Source organism: Argiope bruennichi, chromosome X1 (assembly GCF_947563725.1).
Source record: "Argiope bruennichi chromosome X1, qqArgBrue1.1, whole genome shotgun sequence".
Lineage (NCBI taxonomy): Eukaryota > Metazoa > Arthropoda > Arachnida > Araneae > Araneidae > Argiope > Argiope bruennichi.
The window spans coordinates 955545-968942 of NC_079162.1; the positions used below are offsets into that span (position 1 = coordinate 955545).

At 30.9% G+C, this 13398-nt stretch overlaps 1 protein-coding gene and 1 long non-coding RNA gene across 2 annotated transcripts in view; both read left to right on the plus strand.

The window, feature by feature from the left end:
* LOC129959073 (uncharacterized) overlaps window positions 1-13398 on the plus strand; it is a 91513-nt gene that overhangs the window by 65049 nt on the left and 13066 nt on the right. The window lies entirely within an intron of this gene.
* Window positions 1910-4537, plus strand: LOC129959072 (piggyBac transposable element-derived protein 2-like). Its single transcript, XM_056071866.1, has one exon. The coding sequence runs from the start codon at window positions 2468-2470 to the stop codon at window positions 4319-4321; it is 1854 nt and encodes a 617-aa protein (XP_055927841.1). The 5' UTR covers window positions 1910-2467; the 3' UTR covers window positions 4322-4537.

A 13398-nucleotide genomic window follows, 5' to 3' on the forward strand; every position in this document is an offset into this window, starting at 1 on the left:
TCTATGGATCCTTATTAGAATAACAGAGTATAATTAGATTCCTTTTTCCTTTGAGTTCTTTACTATATTTGCAGAAGTAGTAGGTTTTGTCGTAATGAATATGCATATTCCAATGATATAACGGAAAGAATAGCAATAAAGAGTGAAGACCACTGTTAAAATTGTTCCCCATCATAAGCAAACATCTGAAGAACCATGAATTTCGAATATTTAAAAAAAGACTTGACGAAGAAATAGGAGAAAAAACAGTAGAGGTACGAGAAAAATATAAGGAAATTATAGGATGGATTTATGGAAATATTTCCAGTTTTAAAGAATTAAGTTGCTGAATATGCATACTTTAATGTGAAGTAACAAGAAAATCTAATGTATGCAAAAAGTTGGGAGAAAGGGAATAGAAGAAGAGAGAAATTTTCTTAAATTACGAGTTCGTTAAAGAAATTATTTTTCCCAAAACAGGCCTTTTTATTTAGCTTGTGAATGGAATGACGTAGAAATGATTAACCTTGATTCCTTTGCCGAAATCAGTTATCGATGCTAGTAAATAAGGAATATCGTTAAGGAAATGAAGATAATTGAAAAAGAATGATTAAAGAAACATAGAAGAACAATTAGATTTATAGCAATTAAATATTGAATCTAAATATTTAAAACTATCAAAGGAAATTATTTGAATATCTGAGCAAACTTATTTTTATTTCCTTTCTAATCTGCTATTATTTTATTTTACGATTCTGTTATGTAATAGTCAAAGGCTGAACATTGCAATTCAATAAAAGATGTTTCAGGTTTTTTGAATAAGAATAAACAAAAATATGAGGATTGTTATCAAATTTCATATTCAAGTGGCGGATGAGGGATAACATATGAGGGATGAGACATATCAAATAAATATTTGGGAAATAAATAAATAAATAAAAATTCAAATTTTCGAAGAAAGGATTAAGCCATATTTAATGTAGAATTGTGAGACAATTTTTTTCGGGAATACGAACTTTAAGTAAACAAAGAGTTAAATATTATGCTGCAGAGGAAGATCTTTGAAAATCGCGAAAGACAAACTAAGAACGTTGTGGTTTAATGCATGAAATGTTCAGTGATATTTCTAATTAAAGCCACCTGTTATGAGGGATGGGAGTGGTAAATTAATTCGATTTATAATAATAAAAGTAATTTAAATCATCGTAAAGAAGATCGTTATGTGATTGTTTAAAATAATATTATGTAGTCCCATTTTGTCACTAATGTTAAGCGAATCGCCCTTGCCCTTCTTGAAATATGGAAGTATTATATAGTGTCCTAAACGCTAGTATGATGAATTCGTTGACCCATATTTCATATCTGGACCAAACATATTCGGAAAGAAATGTTTACACGTTTTTTACCCGAATTTCTGAGAGATTTTCAGACTCTCTTGCAATTGGGCCATATGAATTATGTTGTACTAGATTTGCCATAGATAATTGGATTATTTTCATGAACTTGTTAACTTATTTTGAACTTTTTTGTCAAGAAATGCATATTGAAAGAGAAAGTGATGCAATTGTCAAATTTTGAAATTTTGATGAATCGACAGCATTTTAAACATCTTTAAATCAGAAAAAACACATTTTTTTTTACTTATGGATGTGAACCTAATAAAAATGTTTTGAGGTAGGTTGATGAAGTTTGGCTTGTACATTTAGCATTACATTTATTGATTCGTATTAAATTTTTAATAAATATGTTTTTGTTTGTTCGATTGTTCGAATATAAGGTAAAACACTAAGTAAAACAAAAGAGCTAGATCAGAGGGTCCCAAACTTTTTTTCTCGTGGACCACTTTCAAAGTTTTACTATTTTTGGTAGACCCCCTGCTGCTACATTTCTACTGTATTCCCAAAACTCCTAAAAATATCACCTTAACCCTACACTGCATCATGTTGCCATTTGGCTACACTGGCGATTTGTCATCTTCATGACCAGAAAAATGTAGCCATGAGGCAACACTGTGCATTAAAAGTAAGTTTGGACTTCTTTGATTCAGTTATCACCATTTATTCTCAATAGATGGCGGTAGGTGTCCGTGGATAACAGTAAATGGAGACATAGCAGTAGACTTTTGCAATCACATAAATGGCCATATTTTGAAATTTTTATTTACTATTAAATGTTTTCCTAGGTCCATTAAAAAAATCATATGCATAAAATGAACTATTAAAATTCGTTTATTAGGCTTTTTATGATAAAGCGAATATTTAAAAAAAATTTAAGCCACAATATGTATCTGTAGCCATTTGGCAACATCATGCAGGAAGGATGCGATGAACAATTCAACTCAACACTGTAGTTCAGAAAGCATGTGCTTTGTTTATACTACTTATGTTACATTTTGTCTTTCTTTTTTGTCTTTGCAGTTTTAATTATGAGTTTTGTGATATAATTAGAAGCAATTTATTTTTTCTTTGAAATTCTATAAGCTAGAATAATGGAAGAGCATAGGTCTGTTTACTTTGTTGATACAGATGGTAAAAAGAAATTATTGACAGATGAAATATGGAATGCTCTTTCGAGTGGAAGCGATGATGATTTTGATGATAGCGATGAAGATCCTACATTTAATCCTAATGTTCTCTTCAATAGAAATTCAGAAGATATTTCTGACAATAACAATGATTCTGAATCATCTGAAAATGAAGTGAATATTCAAAACGAAAGTTCGACTTCAGGTAACAAGACATTAGAGGAAAAAAGTAAGAAAGTTAAAAAGGAAAAAATTAAACTTGTATGGAAGAAAAAGTCTTTGCAAGTAAATCCTGAAATCATAACTTTCAGTGGAGATACACAGTTACCTCAAAATATTTTGAATTTGGAAACACCTTATGAGTTTTTTTCATATTTTTTTCATCCGGATCTCATAACTTTTATTTCTGAACAAACTATTCTATATAGTGTACAACAGACACCTGAGAAACCTCTGAATGTAACATCATCTGATATAAGAAAATATTTGGGAATTTGTATATTGAGTTCTGTATCAAGTGTTAAAGATTTTAGATTGTACTGGAATCCTGCTGTTGGAATATCTCTCATTCAAAATTCTATGCCCGTTAACGAATTTGAAAAAATAAGAAGATATCTTCATTTCAATGACAATAATGCATTTTCAACTGATTTGCAAGGAGGCCAGGATAAGTTTTTCAAACTGAGACCTTTGATTGATGAACTTCAAAAATCTTTCCTTTCCATTCCTATGGAAGAATGTTTATGTGTCGATGAACAAATGTGTGCTACTAAAGCTAGACACCATTTAAAACAGTATATGCCTGACAAGCCCCATAAATACGGTTACAAACTCTTCATTTTGAGTGGAGTATCCGGATTTGCATACAATTTCGAGATTTATGGTGGCAAAGAACTTGATGTTGCTAATATACTTCAAGAGCCTGATTTAGGAGCTAGTAGTAATGTAGTTATTAGATTAACTCGTCCTGTTCAAGAAAATGTTAATCACAAACTTTACTTTGACAATTATTACACTTCTATTCCTCTGCAAGTATATTTGAAGAAAAAGGGAATTTTATCTCTTGGAACTATTAGAAGAAATAGAATTCCAGACTGCAAACTTCCAACTGAAAGGGAGCTGAAGTTACAAGTTCGTGGATCCATCACTGAATTTGTGGCTGAATATGATGGCTGTGAACTGTCAAATGTATCATGGAAAGACAATAAAACTGTCACAATGCTCTCTACATTTGCTGGTACAAACCCGGTAAGTGAAGTACAGCGCTTTGACAGGAAACAAAAATGTCATGTAAAAGTAAATTGCCCTTACGTTATAAAAACTTACAACAAGCACATGGGAGGTGTGGACTTACTTGACAGTTTGATTGGAAGGTATAAAATAATAATGCGAAGCAAAAAGTGGTATTTTCGGTTGTTTTATCATTTATTAGACCTGACGATTATCAATGCTTGGTTGCTGTATAAGAGAGTGCACAAACAAAAGCGTAACAGTGAAAAGCCTATGAAACTTGTTACTTTTAGATTGCAGTTAGCAGAAACTTTGTGCTTACATGGACAAGTAAAATCACTAAAAAGAGGGAGACCATCAAGTGCAGAGGAAACAGTTGGAAAACAATCAAAAAAAGCTTGTCGAAAAGAGCCTCCAAAAGATATTAGATTTGACAGAATTGATCACTGGCCAGAGCATTCTACAAATAAACAACGATGTAAAATGTTGAATTGTAAAGGATTTACAAGAGTACAGTGCATGAAATGCTCAATTCCTCTATGTTTTTATAAAGAGAAGAACTGTTTTAGAGACTATCATTTACAGTAATTTTTCTCTCTGGAATGCATGGTGTAGCCATTTGGCACAGTTTGTTTTTTTATTTTTTATGCTTAACTGCATGATGTTGCCACTTGGCAACAAACTAACATTTAATTAAAAAATAATGAAAATTTAGACTTAATTTTTTTTAAATATTTTTTCATGTTTTATCATTACACTCTATTACATATATATTTTTTTCAAGGAAAAATAAAAAATCATGCAGTGTAGGGTTAAATTGGGGGTGTTAAGAAGAAAAAAAGTAGCACAATTTCTTGTGTCCTATTTATTAAAATACTTGTGGTTATACAAAATTACTTTTCATATTTTTACATACTTTTAGCCATACTTTTAATGAGACGGATGTACTTGATGAATTGACAGCAAATAATCAATATTTGGCTTCAGTTTCGTAAGAAGTAATCTCAAATCTCCCCGTTCTGTGATGTTCAATCTGCTCCTTTTTTTTTTTTTTTTTTGCTAACAGGTTGGTAACGGCACTAAAACTTCTTTCGACAAGACATGACGAGGGAAACGCTATCAAAAATTTTCTCGCAATTTCCCACAGCCCAGGATATTTTTCGGGGATTTCTGCTTGCAGCCAAAATGTTTGATAGACTTTTTTAAATTTCACTTTCAGTTCCTCGTTGGTGCTGAGCTCAAGTAGCGCCTCTTGTAATACCACATTCGCCTCTTCGTCTCATCAAATGGGGTTAGGATCCATGGTGGTATTTCCATCGTCAGAATATCTTCAAATCTATTTTTGAAGTCATCGTGCAGGGTATTTAAATGTTGAGCGTATGTATGAATATCCTCATCAAGACATTCTATCTGTGACAAGTGCGGAAACTGGAAGAATTCGCGCCGACTAATATTCTGCTTCATTAATTTCAATTTACCAAGAAAAGCCGAAATTACACCCTTTGTTTTTATTAAATTAAGGCTGTTTCCTTGTAACTGCAAGTTAACGTCATTGAATTTTATGAACAAATCTGTTAAGTACGCAATGTCCGCTTTATATTTGATCAGATTTTCTTTTAAATCTGGTGTTTAGTTTCCCGACACTTTATCACTGATTCGAAAAGTGAGTAAAATCTCGATAAGCATGTACCTTTCGACAATCAGCGTACTTCAGTATGCAAGAGTAGTCGTTGAAAATTTTCATCGCACAATAGTGCAAATAAATAAGTATTCAAAGCATTGCTTCTTATTTTCTTATTATTTTTGGTGGACTGCCACTTACAACTTGTGAACCCCTGTTTTCTTTTCACGTCTATGTGGACCTCCGTGTGGTCTCCTATGGACCCCTGGGGGTCCACCTGGACCACTTTGGGAAAATATGAGCTAGATGAATAAAATGTTGTACATAAATTTAGTATTTAAGTATAGATCTCTATTGTGAATTTGTACTAAATTTCTTCAAGGTTCGGTAGTTTATTGATCTATACTTACGTACGTACACCAGTGCGATAAATCAAAAAGGCAACGACTTATATGATATTTATTAATTTAGTTATATAGGTGTCAAATTTTGCTTTCAAACTTGTGGAGAGAAAAAAGTTCAAAATGCATACACGGTTTTTCACTATATTACGAACTAAAAAATAAAACATTTCTATGGTATTACTTCTAATATGAAAAAATTGAGACCTGGAACTCTCGGTTGTTCTCTGTCACTTTTTTTAATAGACTGTATTCGAAAACGCTTGGGGAAAGCCTTCTTTCTAGTTTATTCTCAAAACAATAATAAACTGAATAATCCAATTTGTGACATGTGCTAATGCCACCACTGTCAAATGATCTTTCTTTTGATCTTCCTTTGTCTCTGTGTTTCAGTCTATCTCTGCCAAATGTTGCGACTGTAATGATACGCGTTAGATAAAAAAAATTGAAGTATTCAATATGAACTTTCGAAATTCCAAAATTTTCGGTTTCTTTTGTATAGCATGTTTAAGCGTGCAAAATTTAAGGATTCTTTTTAATTTAATGTACTATTATATTAAATTAAAAGTAAATGATTCGAATATTTAAAAATGTGTTTGTATTAAATGAATAGTTTAATTGCACATATGCGAAGCATAACAGAGTACTTTTTCTTATAGTTTCAAAATCGGGGTGAATAAGGCAATTTCTATAAAACGTTCAATTGAAAGATTCTGAATTCAATATTCTGAAAATGACTGGCATTGTAGCGAACTAATTTTTTTTTTAAATTCTGCCCGAAGCAAGCATAATAAAGGCGTATTTGTTAAAAATTGATATATTTTAAGCTTTAATCTCCAAATAAATTGTACTGAATTGTATGAGATTATGAATATTGAAAGATAATGCATATTTTTAAATATATAATTTTTATTGCAATAAATGAAGCATCAGTAAACGAAGTTAAAAATTTAACGGTGTATTATTCAAATTATTTTTTGAAATATTTCAATTGTGTCTGCGGATTGAAATTCTGAATGAGATTTGAACTCTGAGCAGGTTAATGCAATGCCTCAACATCCATTCGATTCCCGATATGTGAAATGAATTGGAATATCAAATTCTATGTAGACAAAAAATTATCCCTCATATTTAACAAGGCTTGACTTTTCATTTTTACAAGAATGGCATGCATTCTTTTATATTAGTAATGAACGCATCGGCAGGAAAAGTGAAGCGTCAAAGTGTGCTGAAACTTTTAATTGTTTAATGTAATGATTTGCAATTAGATAAACAATTCTAATATTTGTACTATTGTGAATATGTGAGTGAACCGGAGAGTGACTGTTGGTACATGATTTTTCCGACATGGTGTGCCCCTAGAGAGGAGAAGGGGAAAGAATGGGTCGGACCGGACTTAAGACTGTGTTCAGGTTTCGAGAATTGGCTGCTTGTGAAGCTGGATAGTGAGTGGCATAACAATCAGTCACGACAAATAATGCTTATACGGCTTAGCTCTATGGTAACAGCCTGGCTGTAACAAGATGTATGTTTGAATCGCAACACCACTATAAGGATTAAAACGAAATTTAGTATACGTATTCCTTAGCAGCTGAGAGGACTTTTTATTCTGTCAAAAGGTTTCTACGACCCTCTAAAGGGGAGGAGGTGATATAAGGGTAAAAAAATTTTAATTTTCCCACCATAAATGTTGAAGAAGTCTTTGTAGAAAATTTTCTAAAATCTTAAAATTTAAGCTTTATAGTGACATAAATTTCCTTTCTAAAAGACCATTTCTCTAATCAGATTTTTTTTAAATGTTGCACATTTTATATTGCCTTTATTTTCATTTGAAGTATTAAGTTTTATTACGTTTATCAATCGCGCGGTTTTCTAGTGTTGTCGGTAATTCGTCGGTAATTTTTTTTTCATTTGCTTTTGTTATACAGCTGTTTTAGTTGGATTTTTTATCGTGTATTTTTGAAACGACGTATTAAATGTAAATACAATCTTTGAAACGACGTATTAAATGTAAATACATAGACAGAGTAAATATACGACCTACAATGTGTTTTGCTTTAATAGACGCCGGTGTATCCGCAGATACAGTTCATAGTAACGTAATAAATTTTACTGTTAATTATGATGCCTATTTTACATTCGTATGTGCTTAATTTATAAGTGTTCAAGAATTTTCAGCGCATTTCAAACCTTAATTTAAATCTGTATTTCTCAAGATCCTTTAATTCCTTTTATTTCATTATGATCTATTTTGGGTTCCAGAAAAGTACTTGATTTTTTTTGTTGGGTTCTGTAAAAGTCCTTAAAAATGTAGTCGAAATGTGTTTTTATAAGAAAGAAGAGAAAACCAGTTTGAGACTTGGTATTACCCGGACTGTTCCGCAAATGTAAAAGAATGGATACTGATGCAGTATCAGTGTCAATTTCTTGTCTCTTCTTTGTACTTTCGATTAATAAGGGGATAAGTGGGGGTTGAGGAGTGAATCCAGCTGTATTACCACAGCTTCCAAAGAATTTTCAAAAGACTTTGAAGCTGGAGATAATACTTGTTACTCCATTTAATTTTTTGAACGATTTTTGTTATAAGTTCTCGAAATTCGATGGAAGTATCCTATTCAAACTCTAAATAATATAAATTTATTGCAAAGTGTAATAAACCAATGCAAGAAAATATAATAGAAAATCTATTTTAATAGAATTTAACACCGTTTTTCGTATAATATGGCTCGCATTTTAATAGATTTAATGAATTTGAATTATCCAGGAATCTAAATTCTTTGATAAAAATTTTTTTCAAAAGTCGTATCTGAAATATTTGGGATTGATAATTAAGATTCTGATGATACTATTCCATTGAGAGGCTATAGTTGGTTTTTTTCCGTTTAATCAAGGAATTTTCAGGTTAAAAACATTGAAAAAGAAACATGTATAGAAAAATGTTTGGTTTCTGTTGGTCTGAAAAACTGTTGGCAGAATACAGCCAAATCACGAAGGAATTGACATATTGGACAATTTGTACATATAATTTATTTAGGAGCAAAAATTGTAATCTGAAATAAATAAAAAGAATTTGAAAATAGAATACATTACTGAGGAGATTAAGGTTTTAACATTTAGAATTGTTGGAAACTGAGTAGATGCAATCTACACTTCAGTAGTTTGTGAACAAATTTATTGTAAAGTCAGAAAATATGTGAAATTTTAAATCTATTATAGAATTTTAGAGGTTGACAATTTAACAGAACAGAATTTTTAAAAAGTCTTTTTAATGTTTCAACTGTTTGCAGTTCCTTTGGTTAAACGTAACTGAAGATTTGTGGATTTTTATCTGTCCCATGTGCATTTCGGTTCGTTCTGCCAATAACTTGCAAAAATAAGGCTGCAGCCTTTTTAAAAATGATTTTTGTTTCATCTCGAGTGTGAATGTGCTAGCGAAGTGAATATACAATTTTAATTTGGGTGAAATTCCATCTAATAGTTGGTAACCAAAGTGTAGTTAACGGTTGTGGTGCTTGTATCGTAATTCAAAAGAAAGCTGCAGATTTTTGTTCGACTTTTTTTTTTAAATGATTGTTTCGTCTCAAGTGTAAATGAATTTCTGAATAGGTTTCCTTTAGATCTTTTAGTGAATGCAAGAGTTTTCTTAAAGTTAAAATACTAGCTTAACTAGTTAACTGCGGAATTTAAAGTCCCTCAAGTCAAACCAAGCCAAGCAATGACGCATATACATGTCGAACGTAATGCAAAAATATGATTTTATTAGAAAAAAATTACATTTCGACCGTGCCAAAATGATTTGTATTGACGGTTATACACATCAAACGTATTTAACTAGTTCAATAAGATTTTTATTATGCGGAATCCTAATATATCATTGATATTGATTTGGTAAACTGTCCAAACCGTCTATATAAGCAAAAGCATGCAGTTTGTAAATTATGTCGGTATGTATTAATGAATACGATGCATTAACTTGTTGATCCGGGATCAAGGACGTCTCTTAGAGCAGCAGAGCTGCAGCATCCCCTTAAATAATTTTTACCGGTTGTGTTTTCTTTTATTTCATTTGCTTACTTTCAAGTCTAGGGGTTCGAGTTCTGTGCTTTTTTTTTTACATGCTTGAGACTTAAGATAAGCTAAGAAAATGGGAAGAAAGCAGTGAAAATATAAGACAGAAAATGAATCAACAAATAAGACAAAAGAAGGTGGAGGTAAAATAGAATGGATTGCCACAATTAATTTATTTATCAAAATAAAAAAAAAGCAATTCTTTATCCCTTAGAATTGAGGTATTAAAGCTGTAATCAGATCAGACCTAGCGTGGAGCGAGACCAATTGATCTCTCCATTTCCATCAAAAGTACCCATCTCTCCATTTCCATCAAAAGTACCCATCTCTCCATTTCCATCAAAAGTTCGTCTTCGTTGTCTCGGTGTTTTTGCTTTTTCTCAATGGCTGTTCGGTTTCGATTCTTGTTGCCTCAACAGAAATATTTCTGATTTATTGAATGTTTATATCCTTTTGTATTAGAAGTCTGTCTAATAAAAAAAAAACAGTATTTAGATAATTTTTTGAAATATTCATTTTTAAGGCCGTATTTGTTAAGTTTTAAAAAAAAAATTGAGACTTTTTGGTAACTTTGGTACTTTTTTTTTGTATCAGTGCTAATCTAAGAAGCTAAAATCTCCCGTTTTGTCATCTCTACCTCCATATGTGGTTATATTGCCATTTTGATCAAAGTTTGTTGAAATTATATAATACAGAAAAGCGTAATTATATATAATTATACTAGATTATATATATATACTATATATAAAATTGTGCTAGATTATTTTTCTGGATTTAATATTAAAGTGAAAGAATATCTATAATGGAAACTTCAGATTTCTCTTAAGATTAAGTTTTTAAAAATATGAGCAGAAGATACGGGAGAAATCAGTTTTCATTAATTTTTTAAAGGCATAAGTGACCCCAGCATACTGGTAGTTGATTTTTATTTTACATAAAATAAATATAATCTATAAAATTAGTTCAAATTGAATTTTATCAATTCGAAAACCTTGCACAATTTGTGCTTCTTTATATAAAACAGAAAAGCATGATTCGTCAGGGAAAAAATAATTCTTCGTATATTTACTCTTTCCTCTTTCGTATTATTTTCAAAGTTTTCAGTTATGGATTAGAAATCTTTTCTAGAAGAATTTACTGGATGTCCTCAATGGTTAATTTAGAAATGGGTGCACGCTTCAATTGTAAAAATACTTGTCCTGAAGTAAACAATTTTTTTAAAACATAGTTTTAGTCAATATATGTACAGGTAAATAAGTTTCAAAAATATAATCTTTTAAATTTCCGTAAACTGCCCTATTAAATAAAATATTGCCATAATATTTTCAGTTCCAATTTTTGCAACTAAACTTGATATGGATATTGAAGCTTTGAATTTTATACTTTAATATATGGTAAATCAGTAAATTCTTCTTATTATTTACGTAATAATAAGCAGAATTTTTACATCATTCTTATAAGCACATATTGTTTTTTTCGCGTTGTTATAGTAATTGAAAATATTTGTTAAATCGGATCACAACTTCACCATGTCTGGAATCTTTTAGAAGCCGTTAGTTGTGGGAAAATCCAAAAAATAAAACGATGAACTATTTAAAGATTATATTTTAGTATTTGCATATAATATGTATAAATGTCTGAAAATTACTTCTCGTGGGAGTACGGATACAAAGACTCGTTTATGAGCAAAATATAACTTGTCTGGCAGAAGTGAGATGAGAGATAACTTGCGATAGTCATATGGGAGGAAATCTAAATAAACCAAAAAGAATTGTGAGTAAGCTAGTGACATCACTTTCTAAATGAATAAACTTAGAAATGCGGAACATCTCTGTATAAAATTTATCTTCTCAAGAATTGGATTATTGAAGGGGAGATGGATTAGTTTCACAATCAGTCTTAGCCATCCAAATTGTTATTACGTAAATTAATCCATAATCTTTAGGATTAGACTCAATAACTTTGCCTGCTCGTTTTTTAATTCTAAGCAATATCTTTGATAACCGCAGCGTTATTCAGTTGAATTTTTTACGTCTACATTGTACACTTTTTCCGCGATTGCACGAATGATATATAGGCAAGGCATTCCTGGATTCCCTGAAATCATGAAACCTTTTTCAGTAAGTCTTGCCAGCAAGAACTCGAAACATTGAAATGAATATAATCATTGAGAGGACTGATAAGAACCTATCCGATAAGGACGTTAGCAGAGGTGAGACAAAGTTATTGGAGTTGTCACTCAAAGCAATGAAAAATATAGGCTTGGTACAAGATTCTGTTTCTATGGTGAAGATGATGAATTTCTCAAAAATCAAATATATTTCACGATTATCGCGCATGAGATGGAACTTTATGGATTTTACAGCTGCTCTCCACTGGACAAATGTGTAAGAATGAATTTAGTAGATTTAGAAATTTTGCATTTGCAATACGGTTACTGCCACAAGCTTAAAGATAAAAGCCTTTTTTATTGAGGATTTCCAGATTTTTTTTTTCTTCAAATGAAGTAAACTTTTTATCGGCAATTGGCAAAGGCTTTGAGCGATGGATTTCAGAGTTGAAATTTTATAATAAAATATAAATTAACTGAGGTTATCTGTTGGTGGCTTTTTGTTAAGGGATTTAAAACCTGCATTATTTCACCTCTCATCGTCAATGATACGGAAATTGGATGCAATAAATTGAATAATATCCGGTTTACCAATGGTAGTTTTAACTAAGGACTGTGATAGCTTTCTTATCTTAAAGGAATTGTTTTTGTTTTTTTATCAGAAATTCAGAATATGTTTTAATATAATTGTTTCATTAGTTAAAAGGCAAGAAATATAATTGAATTTTTGAATATTAAAAACAGTTTCATTTTCTTGAATCATTGAAGCATATAGTTTTGAAGTCTAACTAGTGATTTTATTTGCTATTGAATGATTTAATATTTATTCTAAACTACTCAAAACTGCAATTGGCGGTATTATCGCCATTCATAGTACTCATTAATGCTTGCATATTAAAATAAGCAACAAATTTCTATAGATTTTAAGAATCTAATCCTACAATCAGACAAATTTTCTTTTCTGAACTCGACTCGTGTCTATATGCAAATGTTGAATCAAAACCAGACTACTCATTTTCTAATCTGTGAATTCTGCTCACATTTTTCCCACAGATTCAGACTAATCCAATGATATATGTTGTGAATTAATGCCAATCTGGCACGATGCCTTTTATTCTTAATAGTTTCTATATCTTTTGCCGTTTTTCGTGAAACCAAAGATAATTTTTTGGAATAAAATGCAACAATACTTAAGCGGATAACTTCCAGTCCTAGGTAATTTAGCCGGTGCTGTCGCAAGATATTGTGGCGCTTGTGGTCTTTTTAGCAAATATTTTCAATTTAATATGTTTATGAATGAAAAATTCCAATAAATTAAACGATGCCTGATGAAAAGATATTTTAATATTTACATATAATATAAGCAAATTTCTGAAAACGCTATTTGTGCAGTGCAATTACAAATACTCGTTTAAGAAACAACTCGGAACCTGCGTTTTTTAAGAGTAGGGGGATAGATTGCATT